The following is an 18430-nucleotide window of genomic DNA, read 5'->3' as shown; positions in this document are numbered from 1 at the left end:
TATACCATATTAGAAACCTTAAATTTTTTTAAAACCAGGATGTCTATCTAGTATTGATACATTTTCAAAATAATTAAATCATAACGTGGATAGATTTCAAAGATTGCTTTATACGAAAAAGTGAATTAAAATGTCCCATTTATAATTTCATACCAACCATAGAAATAATATAAATTGTTTCAGTTGAATTTCATTTAAATTAGAATACTTTAATACCCAAATAAAAATTATATATTATTTCCGTTTTTCAGACCCACCTGACAAAGTAACAATATGGGATGACGCCGGCATTGAACGATCAACCGTAGTGGGTCCATACAGCGAAGGAGATATCATAACGTTGAAATGTGCAGCTTTTGGAGGTAACATTATTAATAATTGTATTTAGATATCTAAGCTTAATAAAAAGGCATAGTAAATTAATTAAGTACAGCTAATGGTTTATTTCTGAACGCCCAGAAATCAAAAGTGATTGTTATTCAAAAAATAAAAGATTCAGTTTGCGAGACCTGGATATCACTATAAATTAACAGAAAATTTTCTAGTGCTAAGAATTTAGGTGTTATTTTTAACAGTTCTTCAACTTGGTCAAATCATATAAATGCTGTAGCCGGGCAGACATATTTCTCACTTGGCTACTTTCCTTTATGGCTGTAGCTTCGACAATCTACTTCGAACTATATCTCTACTATTCTTAATACTATTCTAAATACCTCTATGGCAAAATTAATATTTTCCCGATCTAGAAGGGGTAGGAAACTTGTTCCTTTTAGAAGAAGGAGCTTAGTATCTGAATAGCAGTTTTATACGAGTACCATACGTCTTTGGAATACTCTTCCTCGCAATATCCAACAACATCAACAACGCGTCAATTTTTAAAAAAAGACTTTCCATTTTTTTCGAAAGTAGCTATTTTAAAATTTGTTTTCTTTTAAAAAAAAATATTTTTAACCTATTCTAAAGTTTATCTTAACTATTTCACAAAATTCTAAAGTTTTTTTTAATTATTTTCTATAATAATATTAGAAAATGTTTATACCTTTAAAAATTGTTTTATTATTTCCTAAGAGGGATATATGACTGTTCTCATAAGCCTGCACTATAACTATAAGATTTTGTCTTATTGTGTAGGTATTCATTAAATAAATAAATAAAAATATTATGCTAGTAGTACATATCCATAACAAGTAAAAATCCATTAAATTTGGCCGTAAGAAAATGTGGACCTGTGCAACATTTTAGCTCAATATCTCAATTATAAAGGCCGTAGCTAAATTACAACCGACCAGACAGACACACCCATGGACATGGTTTAATCGCTTTAGTACGATCTATAGTTCAACAATACCGACATTTTGATAACCTACACCACAGCATATATAAGTCCACAATAAATGTTTTAATACCCAAATAAAAACTCTTCGTTAACCAGGATTTACACTAAATATATCAGCATAGCATTAACATAATACAGGCACAAATGTACATGAGCATGGACCGATTTCGATGAAACTTTACCATATTATTAATGCTCATAAGGAAATACTAAGTTTAAATATTCATTTGATCGGTTGATAAATGTCAGCTCGATTGGTTAAAAAATATTAATATCAAATAAGAAAACCCCGCTAAGTTCGGACAGACCGAATCTTGGGAACCCTCCAGCCCCAATGTTAGAGGGCATAAGTGTACTTTACCAACTTTAATTGGCTATGATAGAACATTTGTGCCACTAGCCGAACTCAAAATAGATTTCCAAGCGCCATGATATTACGAGCTCCTTCTCCGATCTCTGACACAAAGTTTCGAAATATCTCTTTCCATCGAAGTTTTGGTATTTTCTTTTTGCGTGTTCCACTTTCGAAGACTTCTTCGCTGAAGCTTCTTTATTCATTCCGATGATATTACCAGCCAACGTAATCGTTGTATTTCAACACATTTAACTATGCTAAAGTCGTCATACAAATCGTGGTTCATAGGACCCATATATTGTCCATCAATGCAAATTGGTCCATAAATTTTACGATGATACTTTTCCTGAAACACTCCAAGTACTAACCCGTACTTCCTACTGAAGCGTCAAATGTTGGTAAGATCGTTCCAAAGTTGTGGTTAGTGGAGTAAGATGAAATATCTAAATCGCATCCTATATAAATCGATCACCAAATTTGACTTTTTATTCCCCCACAGCAACCAATACTTATTTAAATAAATATTGTAGAAAAATCCATGGGCATTAATTAAAATGAGCCCCCATTATCCTTTTTAAGTTTCTGCCTACAAAGCAATCATGCAATGAACTTAACAAATGCGGTTCACGGTGGAGAGTATATAAGGTTCGATCTAGCCGATGTCATTTGAAATTTATATCGTTCGTTCTTGGGCGACAATAGTGCCATGTACAAAAATTGAAGAATATTGGTTAAAAAATGCAATCTGTATCTTTATTACAAGAATGTATGTAGACATCGATTTAGGTCGTCTGGGTTAACGTCGTAAAAAACGAAGAAAAAAAATGTTCTTTAGAATAAGATATATTGCCTAAATAATGCGATTTATTTTAATGTTTAATAGTGACAACAACAACAAAAATTGGAATATTCGACTTTTTTGCAAAATGGAAAAAGGCGGTATTATAAAATCATGATGAAATTTCATGATTCTCTTTTTATTTTGTAGAAGAAGTGTTGCCAAGTAAAATTTCTTTTAGAATATGTGCAATAAAATATGACGTAGTTCTTTGTTTTTAACAGTGAAATAGCAATACTTGAAAATTGACTTTGTAGCTACGACCTTATTTATGGCTAGGATATGACGAGACATAGTTTAAAATCTTAAAAAAAACGTTAAGCTTTTGTTTAAGTCTAAAAAAGCGAAAAAGACCCGTGGAACTTTTTTCCAATTTGAAACTCTTCCCTATTTACACCGCTAACGATATTAGCCTGATTCTTTTTTTGTGCATCATATAGTGGTGAAATTTCCAGTATATATCTTAAAAACGGACGGATATTAAGAAAACAATAAAAAACCAAAGCAATTTTTGATATTTTAAAATTAAACTGAGCCGATGGCATAGCACTATATTAATCGGTTCAGTAAATCCATTATTATGGCCCCCAAAAAGTTAGAATTATCAAAAGTGATCCAATTTGACACCCTGTATCTCAAATGCAAATGCAAATTTGCCCATGAACATTCCATTAAGGAACTGGGGCAAACTTCTCACATATCAATGAGTGCAGTGCGATTCACGTTTAAGCTCAATGATAAGGGGCCTTCTTTTTATAGCCGAGTCTGAAAGGCGTGCCGCAGTGCTAAACCTCTTTGAGGAAATGTTTTTACTTGGCATGGTACCTCACAAATGTCGCCAGCATTAGAAGGGGTAACCACCGCTAAAAATTTTGTGATGGTCTCGCCAGGATTCGAACCCGGGGGTTCAGCGTCATAGACGGACATGCTAACCTCTGCGCTACGTTGGCCTCCCTGTATGCCACCCTGTCTTAAAAATGTACCTCAACATAGCCTTAAAACCTATGTCCTCCTCTAAATATTTTACCACTCGGATCAACTGATAAAAAGTTGTGAGCTTATTTCCAAGTTTTTTGCCGTTTGGCCCACTGTATGTCGTCATTTGAAATACGCCGGTCATGTGTTATTTGGTTGTTGTTGATTGTTTTGTGAATACTGAGGAATCATAATGTTGGTCGATGTATTTTTGTTTTTATACCCTCCGCCATTGGATGGTGTCATTCTGTTTGTAACACCTGGAAATATGCGTCTGAGACCCCATAAAGTATATATATTCTTCATCGTCATGTCATTTTAAGTCGATCTGGCCATGTCCGTCCGTCTGTCTGTCGAAAGCACGCTAACTTTCGAAGGACAAATACACAAATACTTTTTATTAGTGTAGGTAGGTTGGGATTATAAATGTTTTGATATAGCTGCCATATAAACCGATCTTGGGTCTTGACTTCTTGAACCTCTAGAGGGCGCAATTCTTATCCGATTTGACTGAAATTTTGCACGTAGTGTTTTGGTATCACTTCCAACAACTGTGTTAAGTACGACTCAAATCGGTTCATAACCTGGAATAGCTGTCATATAACCAATCTTTGATCTGGGCTTCTTAAGCCTCTAGAGGGCGTAATTCTCATCTGATTTGGCAGAAATTTTGTACAACAGCTTCGCTTATAACCTTCAACATATGTGTCTAATATGATCTGAATCGATCAATAACTTGATACAGCTCCCATATAAACCGATCTCCTGATTTTGCTTCTTGAGCCCCTACTCAACTCTTATCCGAATGAACTGAAATATTACACAATGACTTCTACAATGTTCGGCATTCATTTATGCTCCGAATCGGACTGTAACTTGATATAGCTCCAAAGCATAACGGTTCTTATTCAATATTCTTTGTGTGCCTAAAAAGAGTTACCGTGCATAGAACTTGACAAATGCGATCCATTGTGGAGGCTATATAAGATTAGGCCCGGACGAACTTAGCACGCTCTCCAGAGGCTGAGAGTAAAGCTAGGCGCTTGAAATTTTGCACATATACTTCCTATTAATGTAGGTCGGATTGTAAATGGGCCAAATTGGTTCATATTTTGATATAGCTGCCATATAAACCGTTCTTGGGTATTGGCCTCTTGGGCTTCTAGAGGGCGCAATTCTTATCCTATCGTTTTGATATAACTTTTAACAACTGTGTCAAGTATGGTCTAAATCAGTCCATAACCTGATATTGCCACCATATAAACCGATCTCCCAATTTGACTTCTTGAGCTTCTATAGGGCGCAATTCTTATCCAATTTGTTTAGAACTTTGCATATGTTGGTTTGGTATGACTTTCAACAACTGTGCCAAGTATAGTCTAAATCGGTTGATAACCTGAGAAGCTGACATATAAACCAATTTCCGTAATTGACTTTCTCAGCCTCTGGAGGACGTGCTGAGTTCGGCCGGTCCTAATCTTATATACCCTCTGCCATGGATCGCATTTGTCGAGTTCTATGCGCGCTATATCAAGTTATAGTCCGATTCGGACCACAAATGAATGCCGAACATTTTAGAAGTTATTGTGTAATATTCCAGTTCATTCGGATACGAATTGCACCTTGTAAGAGCTCAAAAAGCAAAATCGGGAAATCGGTTTATGTGGGAGATGTATCAAGCTATTGATTGATTCAGACCATATTAGACACGTATGTTGAAGGTCATGAGAGAAGTTGCTATACAAAATGTCTGCCAAATCGGATTAGAATTGCGCCCTCTAGAGGCTCAAGAAGTCAAGATCAAAGATTGGTTTATATAACAGCTATACCAGATTAAGAACCGATTTGGATCGTACTTAACACAGTTGTTGGAAGTGATACCAAAACACTACGTGCAAAATTTCAGTCAAATCGCAAAAGAATTGCGCCCTCTAGAGGCTCAAAAAGTCAAGACCCAAGATCGGTTTATATGGCAGTTATATCAAAACATAAACCGATTTGAACCATACTTAGCGCAGTTGTTGGAAGTGATACCAAAACACCAGTTATGGTATTCTTATCGATTATTCAGCCGCATAATCGGATTTATTTGGGATTGAAAAATAAATCCAGCGAAAATTTGATATGGTAAAACATGCCAAAAAATGCAAGATTTAGCATATAAATTATGAATTAACCATAAACACGTTTAAGAGAGCAATGTTAACATGTTTCATTGTTTTTGTTAAGCAGGGTATTCTGTTCAGTTTTTATGCGGAATGCTGTCAAACTCCACATAAAACGACGTCGGCGAAATGTTGGAAAAAAATAGGCGCTAAAGTGGTTATCTGCTTATAGTGAGGAAAATGCTTATATGAGGAAATTTAGTGGCAACGCTTGAAATCATTGTCGGCATCATTTTTGATCATTTTATTGGTTTCAATGTATCCTTATTTAGTTTTGTTATTTAATTTATTTGCGAAAAAAAACATAAGCGCAGATAAAAAACACCTTTTGGTATGAAAATAAAAAAAAGTGATTATTGCAAAATTTCACCCGAGAAACAATTAAACATTCAGCGACTATTTCGAAAGCAGAATAGAATACCAACCCTTAAGCTGAGTATTTTGTTCAGCTTTACAGACGGAATGCTGTCAAACTCCCTATAAAAAAACGTCGGCGAAACTACTACAGTGTCAACACTTAAAACTATTGCCGGCATCATTTTTGTTTGTTTTCTTGGTTTCAGGGATTCGTTTTTCTTTATTTATTTGAGAAAAAGTTTATAAAATAGAGAAAACAATAAGTTCAGATAAAGAAACGTGTTTCGTTATGCAAACAAAACCATTTGATTGCTGTCAAGTTTCGCTCGCGAAACAATTGAAAATTTAGCGGCTACTCCGAAAGCATAAAAGTGGTATTCTGTTACAGGGCGATATTGCACAGTGTTGCCAAAAATCTTGGAAATCGTTCATGAGCTTTTGAATGGATAGATATATGTACACGATAACATAGTAAAGGTTGAGGTGTTTTCTAATAAGTATGGACACCCTAGTGCGTCCGGAGGCTGATCAATTCAATCAATTAATTTTAGTCAAGGTATCGTCGGTATTATTGAATATGTCAGTATAATTAAAAATGTGGGAACTTTTACAGTGTTGGAAATGTTACGAAATTCTACGAATATTTGGGAAAAGATTAATGTTCCTTCCTACCAAAAGTTATTCGCTTCATAAACTAAAATTTCCGAAAAAAAAACAAAAGCTTACATTTTTGCAAAAAATTTGTCATCATTATTTCCTTTATATCGTTTTTCCATAAGGCGTAATTTTCTTTTTTATGTTTTAAAAATGAGTCCCGATTTGATCGATTTATATATTGGGTTGCCCATTGCTTTTTGCGGATGTTTTAAAACTTTAATCAAATATACTTTTTTTACACTTTTTTCTAAAGCAAGCTAAAAGTAACAGCTGATAACTGACAGAAAAAAGAATGCAATTACAGAGTCACAAGCTGTGAAAAAATTTGTCAACGCCGACTATATGAAAAATCCGCAATTACTTTTTGGGCAACCCAATATATGTTAAGACCGTCCCAAAATCGACCTTGACTATGTTCAGTTTCTTGTACATATATCTATCCATTCAAAAGTTCCAAGATTTTTCGATCGGAGTAAATTAGTGACTTCATTGAAAGACCCCTAATGCTTTGCGCATTTTTTACACCACGCAATGTATTTATTTGTACATAATAACGCTTAATTTGGATGTACATGTGTTTAATTTATCAGCAAGAAATGGCAGCAGGTTGGCTTAACGAGTTGCGCTAGAGCTGCGTACCGAGCTTAAACATGCAGCTATCTCTCATTTCATCGAACATACATGTAGACACGAATACGAATGACAAGCGATTTAAGATTTTGATTCTTCAGTGTAAAATTTTTAGAATTAAACTAAAAAGTACCTGAGATGGGGTTAGTCTTAAATGTACAGGGTGGCTGATGAAAGCCGCTACCAAAAAAAAATGTAATAACTTTTTTTCTATTTAATAATAATAATTTAATAATTAATTTAATTAATTAATTAATTAATTTAATTAATAATAATTTAATAATTAATTTAATAATTTAATTTAACATGAATAAAAGAAAAATGTATTCCATACACCGAAAAAAAAATGTAGCAATATTCATCATTGTAGCAATATTCATCAGCCACCCTGTATGAGTACAATATTTAGATTAATCTTCAAAAGGCAATGTTTTCTTTCTGTTATTCTGGATCATTGGGTGTTGCTTTTTTCAATAAAGCAACATTTACAATGTTACTGTTTCGCTCTGACTTTAGAGTTCATTGCACTTACTGACCATAGAAATTAGTAATCACTAATCAAATGTTCCAAACCAACATAAATCTCATAGTCATCAAGCACGACACCATGTTGGAGAAAAAATAACTATGTAATCATATTTCACTTTTATTATTTCGTAATTTCGTAATCGTAAAAATTGCTAATTTTGCCCTTGGACATTCCATTATGGTATAGAGGCAATCTTCTCACATGTCAATGAGTCCTGTCCGATTTAAGTATAAGCTCAATGATAAGGGGCCTCATTTTTATAGCCGAGTCCGAACGGCATGCCTCACTGCGACACCTCTTTGGAGAGAAGTTTTTAACATGGCATGACGTCCCATGCCACTATTGACATACACCTAAGCCAGTAATCGGCTTGTTGTGCGCTCTAAAAACTAACATTGAAAAAGAAAATTTTAAGTTAGGAATTCCGTGCTGCTTACAAAATCCCTAATTGTTTTCCATACCACTCCCCTAAGTAGGTTTATGTCTGGTATTGCGTACCTAACTAAGCACCGGTGTCTTTTAGCCGCGAAAGCCGGGCAATGCCAATGTCTCCTCATCTTCCCCACATGCCCTACATATTCTATCACTTGCCGCACCGATTTTAAATAAGTGAGCTCGTAGTCTTTGTGTGCCGTTATGATAACACAACTGTTATGACTCCATCTTACTTCTTTCAGTAATAGCCTCGTCTTCTCACGATCCGGATCACCCCATAGAATTTTCGCCGTCCTACCGAATGCCACCATATTCCACAGCCCGAATTAAGTGAGCCCAAGCCCTTATCTCGGACTGGCCGTCTCACGATCCGGATCACCCCATAGAATTTTCGCCGTCCTACCGAATGCCACCATATTCCACAGCCCGAATTAAGTGAGCCCAAGCCCTTATCTCGGACTGCGTCGTCCCTAAAGGCTTCGGGTTAACCAAATTTATTGACGGCCGTCTTCTGACCTTCACCACCAAATCGTCTGCAATTTCATTCCCCCTTACTCCGTTATGGCCCGGCACCAAAACGATGCGGATTGTGTAGTCCTCATAGAAGGCGTTAATCTCCTTCTTACACTGCAAGAATGTTGGTGACTTTACCGGTTCTCAATGTAGACCCCAGGCCCACTCTGTCCTCTAGCTTTGATCCATCCGTGTAACATGACCTTCCAGATTTTTCCTATCGTCGCGTCGATTATACCGCTGCTCCCATCCTCAATCCATTCTCCCATCTCCTTAATACTCATAGCCGCAGTGCGGCACACTTATATCTACATATCTAGAATAATTTCCAGTGTTCTAGTGGCTGTGGTCCTCATCGCTCCGCCAATGCTAAGAAAACATGTTCTCTGAACTTGTTGTATGGTCCTTCCCTTGCACTTTTTCTCCATCGCAGTCCGCCAACCTACTGACACATAAGTAAATATTGGTTTAATCACGCTCCTGTGGAGGCAGTGGACCATCCTCCGTTTCAGGCCGCATTTCGAGCTTACGACCCTTCTACATAGTGCCCATCTGTGGGCCTTCTCACTACGCTCCTGAATGTAACACTTCCAATCCGGTTTCCTATCCAAGGTCACTCCTAAGTATTTGACCTTCTCAGATATCGAAATCGTTTTTTTGAGGTACCGTGATGCGTCAAATTGACCCACCTTCATCTTCCTCGTGAACAGGCATATATTTTGAGGTGTCTAGTCCAGTCATATGCCATATGCAAGACCCTTTCGGCCCTTCTGCATAGCTCGTTTGAAACCATACACCTTAGAAGTATTATAACATAATCTGCATAGCAGACGGGTTCAAATCCCTCCTCAGTCAGGATCCGTAATTGGTTATTTATGGTGGACAACCAAGGGAGTGGCGATAAAATGCCCCCTGTTGCATGCACAATTTATCCACCTGTTCCTTAGCATATGGTTTATTCAGTCTCTTCGGACCGGGTTCACACGGTATTAGTCTAAGGATTCATTCAATGTGCGGATCTAACATTATTAAAAGCCCAGTATGTACGTTTTGGCATCGAAGGATTCTTCTAAATACTTTATTCACAACCTCGTGCCAGGCAGTCTCCACCGACCTTCCCATGACGTAGGCATGCTGTTTGTAAAGGTTTTTTAGGTATTATTACGCACGTTTCGTGTTTTGTTTCACTGTCAATCATATTCAGTTTGATCTATAATTTAACCATGACAAACGCGCTGTGGGACAGTGAAACGGCCGGTAGGATGATGAAACCCCTATGGGGAGATCCGGATATTGACGGGACGTGGTTAATACTGAAGAGAAGGGAATCAGTATAATTTTCGGTAGGGACATATCGTCCCCTAACCGCCAAAAAGATATAAATGCCCAATTTTTACCTTCTGTTCAAATTGTGTGTCGATATGATTCGTTATGATTTTACAACAAAAATAATGTTATTGTAAGTGCCATTCTAATTTTGGTAGACAAACTCTGTGGCAGCAAAGGGCACTTACATTATTTTCGCCAGACACAAGTACCTTAAGCAAATTAAGCAATAACTGCAAAAATATGTGAGTTATCATAATAAAACGTTTTATATTTTGAAGTAGAGTACGAACAGTGGCCACCGTGGCGCAGTACCTCTGCATGTCCACCTATGACGCCGGACGCTTGGGTTCTAATCCCAGCGTGAACATCAGACAACCTTAAAAATCTTTGGAGTATAGTGCGAATCTAGTATTCAAATTTGGCGTTACCAATGAACCCATATTGGCCATCCGGGACGATATAGCACGCAAATAAAAGGCTTTTGGAAGTAAAATACTAAGGTTATATTCAACTTTGTGGGCTCCCAAAGAAACTCCCCAAGACAGAATTATGTGTCGATAGGAAAATTCAATTAAACGATTTTATGATAAGATTAGGCATTAGTTATATTTAAGACGAAGGGAGCGAAGAGGCCCAGTTTCGGCCACTTTATTCCCCAATTACTACCAAGTACCATTAAACCAAATAAAACAACAAAAATACGTAAAGTTCGGCCGGGCCGAAATCCGATATAAAAAAGCACTATTTATAACGCAAGAATTTTATTCCAGAAATCGATATACAACTATACAGTTATATCATATTAGTTTCCGTTCTGAATCCCATGGCAGCCGGTTGTACGTACCGAATTGACCCGATATAGTCCTTCATCGGCACGGGTAGCCGCCTCAGTGTACAACACACTGCTACAACAACAACAGCAACGTTTCGTTCTAGAGTATATCGGGCAAGAGTTTTGAGGTGTCAAAAACAACACACAGTTTCAAATTTCGTTGATATCGGTTATTAAGTACAATTCGGGCCCATTCTTTCTACTTTAAATTGCAGATTGGTCTATACGGCAGTCCGATCTGTACTATTCATTTACTTTTCATGCGAGGTCTGAGCAAAAAGTAGCCCGAATTTTGAATATACGTTTTCTTTTGTATTACTGCGTTATGTCCGCATTCATATCCCTTACTTGCGATGGCAAGTTTGGCTCTTCTGATTATTAAGTTTTTTTGCTGCTGTTTTGCTTTGACGAGTTTTAGATCATCTTCGACTTTTCCTCGTTCCAAAATATGGATCAAGAATCTCTATATAATTTTGTGAGAAATATATAATAAAGTGCGAGGATGCATGCATCCCGGCGAAATGTTGGCTATTTTTAGCCAACGTTTCGCCGACGCTTTTTTTATATGGAGTTTGACAGCATTCCGCATGAAAAGCTGAACAGAATACTCAGCTTTACTCGGAGACTTTAGGCCCAATGTGTTACCTTGAAAAAAGTAGAAGAGCAGAAGGTGGAGAAAAAATAGCTTTTGAATGTCTAGTTTACATGCAGCTTTTGAATGCCCAGTTTACATGCAGTGTAAGAACGTACTTTTCTCGGCATGCTGAAACGAATGCGAATCTTTGCTTCAACAAGGTATTGTTATGAATCTCTGTGCGCTCCTCGAATCGATCGTACATCTAGCACGCTAGATGAAAGCCTTCAATCTATCACAACATGATCTATTGGGTTGCCCAAAAAGTAATTGCGGATTTTTCATATAGTCGGCGTTGACACATTTTTTCACAGCTTGTGACTCTGTAATTGCATTCTTTCTTCTGTCAGTTATCAGCTGTTACTTTTAGCTTGCTTTAGAAAAAAAGTGTAAAAAAAGTATATTTGATTAAAGTTCGGTCTAAGTTTTATTAAAAATGCATTTACTTTCTTTTAAAAAATCCGCAACCCAACATTTGGTTTTTCTTCTTTTGATCTGGTGGCAGACGTTGGGCGCCAATAAGGCTGATGTTGAAGAATTTGCCCTTTATGCGGATTGTGGCTAGCCTCTCATCCACCGGAGTAAACTTGGAGACTAACCACAAATCTTCAGTCAAATTCTGGCCCTGTCTTATTGCAGCTATAGTATAGGGCGTCACCGCTCGGTGTTGTTGTGAGACCCTCCAGAGGCATCGCACTTCCTGTATGGCAGTAATATCTGCCTTGTACTTCTTCTATCCATCGTAAGTGCGGCAGATACACAAATCATGGTCCTTAAAACGTTTGCGGGGACTGTCAACGTAGAGGGGATCCGTCTTATTTTTCTTTGTTTTTTTTTAAGTAATTCCTTTAGGTTTTCCGGGTGACGCCGATGCAGCAAGCTATCTTTTCAGCGTTCTATAGGTGAACTCGTGGCACATTTTAGCTCACTACCAGGTGACACCGCGAGGAAGTTTGTGTCCACAGCCTGGATTTTGCCAACTCAAAACCAATCAGAACCGTTGGTTGGTCTACAGCATCCCCAAGTAACCCAGTCATCAAATACGACATTGTTCAAAAAGAAAATATATTAACACATACGGTGACAAATTTTGGGTCTCATAACACAAATATAAGGGAGAAAGCGGCACAAGGGGGTACTTTATCGCCACTCCTATGGTGATCATAAATTACCTTTACGGATACTGACTGAGAAAGGATTTGAACCGGTCTGCTACGCAGATAATGTTAATATATTTCTAATATTTCCCAATGTTTACCCAGAGAAGACAGAAATCTGCCTGTTCACGAGGACGACGAAGGTGGGTCAATTTGACGGACCACGTTTCCTTAATATTTCCCCAATTCTCGATATCTGAAAAGGTCAAATACTTAGGAGTGACTTTGGACAGGAAACTGAATTGGAAGTGTCACATTCAGAAGCGTACTGAGAAGGCTCACAGATGTCGGGCACTATGTAGACGGGCCATAGGCTCAAAATGGGGTTTGAATCCGAAGATAGTCCACTGGCTCTACAGGAGCTTGATTAGACCAATACTTACTTACGCCTCAGTAGTTTGGTGGACTGCTATGGAGAAAAAGTGCAACATAAGGACCATACAACAGCTTCAGAGAACATGTTGTCTTGGCGTAGACGGAGCGATAATGACCACGCCCAATAGGCACTGGCGATCATTCTAGCTATCCGACCCATAGATAAACAGATTAAGTTTGAGGCTCCCACTGCGGCTATGGGTCGGTATAATCGAGGCAGCAATAGGACACCTGGAAGGAATGGAAGAGGTTTCCGATCAGATAGCTGAGGCGACACTTGTGGTCGAGTGCGAGGTACTGCTGCCATCGGCACTGTCTTGGATTGACGGAACTCTAGTATTGCCATCTGGAATATCATGCTTCACAGATGTATCAAAAAATGAGGACAGAGTAGGCCTGGGGGTTTACATTGAGAACCCAAGGACTAAGATCGACTTCCTGACCATAAAACGGTACTGCAGGTTGAAATGTGATCGATCACGATGAGGTGGTGTGGTGTTCTCACGAGGACGCCGAAAATAATATGGGGTGATCCGGATGGTGAGAAGATAAGGCTGTTATTGAAAGGAAGTTAGAAGGAGGTCAGTATAGCTTTCGGTATCATAACGTAACACACAGGATTACAAGCTCACTTATGCAAAATCAGTGCGGCAAGTGATAGAATGTGTAGGACATGTGTGGAAGATGATGAGACGTGGGAGCATTTCCTATGGCATTGCCAGGCTTCCGCGGCTAACAACAGATACTGGTACTTATGTGGAGACACAATAACAGACATGAACCAACTGCAAAACAATTAAGGATTTTGTAAGTAGCACGGAATTCCTAGCTTAGATTTTATTTTCGTGGTTACTTTTAGTATTTAGAGAGCACAAAAAGCCGAATACTGGCTTAGGTGTATGTCCATAGTGGCATGACAGATTAATATCCGTTCACAAAGGCTCTAAAAGTGAAAATCGGGAAATACATATATATGGAAGATATATTTGAACCGATTTCAACGGCAATATTGACCGTAAGAAGAGAATTTTTCTTGCAAAATTTCGTTTTACAAATGACCACTTCACCGCAATATTAGTTCAACTTGGAAGAACATTTAAATGGGAGCTTCTCAGGGCTGTGACAATTTGAAGACGATCGGATAAAAATTGCGACCTGCACTTTGTATACAAATAAACATGGACAGACATACGGACAGACTTAGCTAAATCGAATGGAAAAGTAATTTTGAGTCGATCGCTATACCAATCGGTCTATCTCTCTTTCTTCAGTGTGTTTCAAATAAATGCACTTAGTTATTTCAATAAAAATTTCAATTTGGGAGATCAGGGCATATGGGAGCTAAATCAGGTTACACATTGATTTGAGCCATGGTTTTAAGTGGCAGCCTGCCACCAGACTCACTTAGACGTTTGCGTTCATTGTGATACCATAGGAACAGGAGAAAAAAATGTTTTCAAGTTCCTACCGTTGCTGGGTGGTTCTCCTTAAAAAGCCCAACAACTTGCGAATGCTCTGCTAAATCAGATAAGTGGAACTCCTTCGACTACCAGTGCGGGACACACACACAATAGATGTTCTATAGTCTCTTCTTCCTCGGGCTTCCTTGGGCTTTTGAAGCGCCGTCCACCAGACCACAACACCATATAGCATTATAGGTCTGACAACTGCAGTATATACCCAGTACAAGGCACGCGGCTTAAACCCCCAACTCTCTTGCAGGTGTATGGGGCAGGAGTTGCTGTCTTTGCCCTCTCCAAAATGTTGCATTTGAATTTCAATTTCTTGCCCTGTCCTGTAAAACACCCAGGTATTTTGCGCTTTCAGTAAATAGAACATTCTCTCCTCCCAAGAGACAAGTGCCACTGTACGTAACTTGTTTATCCTTCTGAAAAGAACTATTTCTGTCTTGAACTGGTTTACGCCAAGACCACTTTGCTGTGGCACATAGATAGGCCACTTTGCTGTGGCACGTAGAGTGCTGGGAAACTTTTCCAGAAACTATAACATATTGTTAAAAGCTATATTTCAAAGTAGAGGAGACACTCAGTCTCGATTTCGGGAGGAGAGTATCAGTGAGGGTTTGGGTGGCACTGGCCCTTATTTAAATACTGAGTGCCAATGATACTCGAGATGATAAGGCGAGCTAGAGGCGCCTTCAAATAACCAATAGTCAACAACAGCGTCTGTTCGCAGGTTAGGGGCGACTGGAGCCGACCCATTCAATTCCACAAAACCCATGCGGTTGGGGCGCTGGCCGAGTAACCCGCCCCCGAAAAATTACAAAAGAATAGTAAGAACGGATTCGCCAAACGCTGACGACCCACGCAAACGAAAAAGACCATGGTCTGGGGATCTGCAGTATACGCACTAGCGGATGTATTGAAGAAGTAAAAGGCAGATATTACCGTCTTACAGGAAGTGCGATGGACTAGGAAAATTGGAAACTTTAGCAAAACGATCATAACACGAGAAACCAAATTGATCATGTTTTGGTAGATGGAAGGCATTCATCCAGCGTGTTAGATGTACGATCGATTCGTGGAGCGAATATAGATTCAGATCATTAACTTGTTGCAACAATGGTTCGCACCAGTTTGATTATGGCAAGAAAAGTACGATCTGATACTGCACGGTGGCTGGACATTGAACTGGACTGCAAACACAACAGATGGCAACGGCATACTCCACTAGTCTGACCCAACTGCTTGATGAAAGAACTCCTGGTTCCGATGATATAACGGTGCAGTGACAGTCCATTGTCCCCTCCATTGAAAATGCCTCGAAATGCTACTGAAGACAAGATTGCGGCATACAGAGTAACCCTTCAATCAGTAGCAAATGGCCTGATGAAGGAGAGGTATTGGGAGAAAGGAGAGAACGAGAAACGTGTGAGCGAATTGAGATGTACAATAGTCAGAAAAAATTAAGGAGTCAGAATGAAGTCCGGAAATTCTACTAATGAATCAAACTGATTGCTTTGGCGAAAGCACCTGCTCCTGCAGATACAAAGAAGACATCTGGCATTGACTACAAATTCGCCTTCGACAGCCTCTGTCTGTCCGTCTGAGTTTAAGATCTCTCCAGTTCAACTAGGAAAGAACCTCTCCGAACCATGAAATACCAATCAAGGTTTCAGACAAGAAGACAGCCTATCGTGTGATCTCGTTAATATCCTGCTGGAGAATATTATACAAGAAGTAGGTGTAAATTGGCATGGCACACTACTCACAAGAGAACATACGCTACTCTCCTGTGCCGACGACATAGATAATATGGGCCAGCCTCCGGAAGAAACAAGAATCGAAAAGTATCGAATTAGAATCAGCGAAAGTGACTAATAGCAGTAAATGGAGATAAAGCAAAGTGAATGATATCTACTGCCACAAAGCCCTGTAAACCCGAACAGATAAAGAAACTGCAGAAAGTTGGGAACAACAACTTTGAGATAGTCAGGAACTCTATCTACCTCGGCACTGCCATAACCGAAACAAATAAAACGAAGGATAATATTGTCTAACACATGACACTTTGGATTAAGCAAGCAAAGTTGTATGTATCTTGCGAAAGTAGATGTGGCGGTACTTGGAATGTTTAAGAAAAAATCCTTTGTAAAACATATGGACCAGTCTGCGTAATTGGAGAATTTAGGCGTCGTATGAACCACGAGCTGTATGACGACGATATCATCTTTAAACGCGGAAATGCAACGGTTGCGTTGGCTAGCCCATGTTATCAGAACAGATGAAGAAGCTCCAGCAAAGAAGTCTTTTAAAGGCAGATTTCGGATTTCGCAGAAGGGGAAGACCAAAACTCCAATGTAGCGATCAAGTAGAGAGCAACATTTCAAAACTGGATTCAAAGATTACAGAAGAAGCGCAGAAGCCGAACACAGAATTGATTTCCAAGCGGCTCGATCTTCTTCGCTTCTTCTGTAATCTTCTGTATGATTTGTGTAGTTTAAATTGGATTGGTAAGGGCTCAGCCAACTACTTAATAGAGTTAACTCTATTAAATATTGGGTTGCCCAAAAAGTAATTGCGGATTTTTCATATAGTCGGCGTTGACAAATTTTTTCACAGCTTGTGACTCTGTAATTGCATTCTTTCTTCTGTCAGTAATCATGGTGTACCGTGGTTCCTAAAAGTAAGAATAGAAAAAGAATGGAGCATCAAAGATCTCGTCCCACTGGACAGCAAAGATGTGCCATCAGCTTTCCACTGAGGGCATTGAAATCCCAACCCCATGTCAGTCAAGAATTCACAAGGCTATCATAAAGAAAGCTACACGGGTGAATGATTACTTGGATAGCTTGGAGAAGTAGATCATGCACTTTGACGGCAAACTCCTTAAAGGAAGACGGCAAAGAATTGTAGAAGAACTCCATAATGAGTTAGTTAGACTTCAACCTATGGGCATCAATTGTGATTATTGTTACGGACTCGACAAGCGTGAATGCGGGCAAAAAAAACAGGCCTTGTAGGCCGATTGCTGCAATTGTTCGATGAAAAGGTCAATCCCCACACCCAACTTTATCAGTTTTTATTGTTCTTCGCGTTGTCATGAACGCTGAGCTCCATTGGTCGTCTAAATCAGTAAACATGGCAATTATGACCAATTGAAAGCAGCCTTCAGCAATGGTAAATCCTAGATTAGGGGAACAGGGGATTCGAGAGACGACATGAAGTTTCTCTTCCACCTCAATCGTGTCTTCCTTCACTTCACTGAGAGGAGTGAGATGCCTTTTGTAAAGTTTAACCAGATCCCAAATATCTGTAATTCACGCTGGAACTCTCGTGCCATTTTAGTTCCTCCTGCATTTATTCTGATGCCTGAAACACGGAACAGGTTGAGTAAAATCTGTTCATTAATTTCTTGCTCATTGGTCATGATCTGATCATTGGTTGAGTAGTCAATTGTTCCCCACAAAAGATTTTGAGGATCTATCTCTAGCTCTAAATGTACACCCAAAAGCTCTCCAATGTTTGAAGACCTACAGGAGAAACCGAAACTACCAAACTACTAAATCTTGTGCTCAATCATATAACTGCTTACAGTGACTTCAAAATATTGCCCAAAATGCCAAAATAAAAATTTTAAAACATTTTGTGCGTGAGGTTTTTTTTATCGAATCGCCTTATATGGATGATTCTATGTAATAAAGGCGATTTTGTGGTATTACGGGCAAATGGCTGCACGGATTTTAATGAAATTTGCATCAATCGAAAGATATTTTTCCAGAGAAGCGACGAATTTATATGAAAATTAATTTTCTATGAAGAAAAGCCATGAAAATGAGGAAATAATTATCAA

General features: G+C 38.6%; 1 protein-coding gene across 2 annotated transcripts in view; it reads left to right on the top strand.

The window, feature by feature from the left end:
* LOC106088227 (protein turtle) overlaps positions 1-18430 on the top strand; it is a 200569-nt gene that overhangs the window by 71211 nt on the left and 110928 nt on the right. For both annotated transcript variants that reach the window (XM_059362361.1, XM_059362360.1), the window contains exon 5: positions 252-362. In XM_059362361.1, the coding sequence (XP_059218344.1) occupies positions 252-362 (111 nt within the window). The remainder of the gene's footprint in view (positions 1-251; positions 363-18430) is intronic.

Source organism: Stomoxys calcitrans, chromosome 2 (assembly GCF_963082655.1).
Source record: "Stomoxys calcitrans chromosome 2, idStoCalc2.1, whole genome shotgun sequence".
Taxonomy (NCBI): Eukaryota; Metazoa; Arthropoda; class Insecta; order Diptera; family Muscidae; genus Stomoxys; species Stomoxys calcitrans.
The sequence above is the reverse complement of the archived record's forward strand: the minus strand, read 5'-3'. Positions and strand labels throughout refer to the sequence as shown.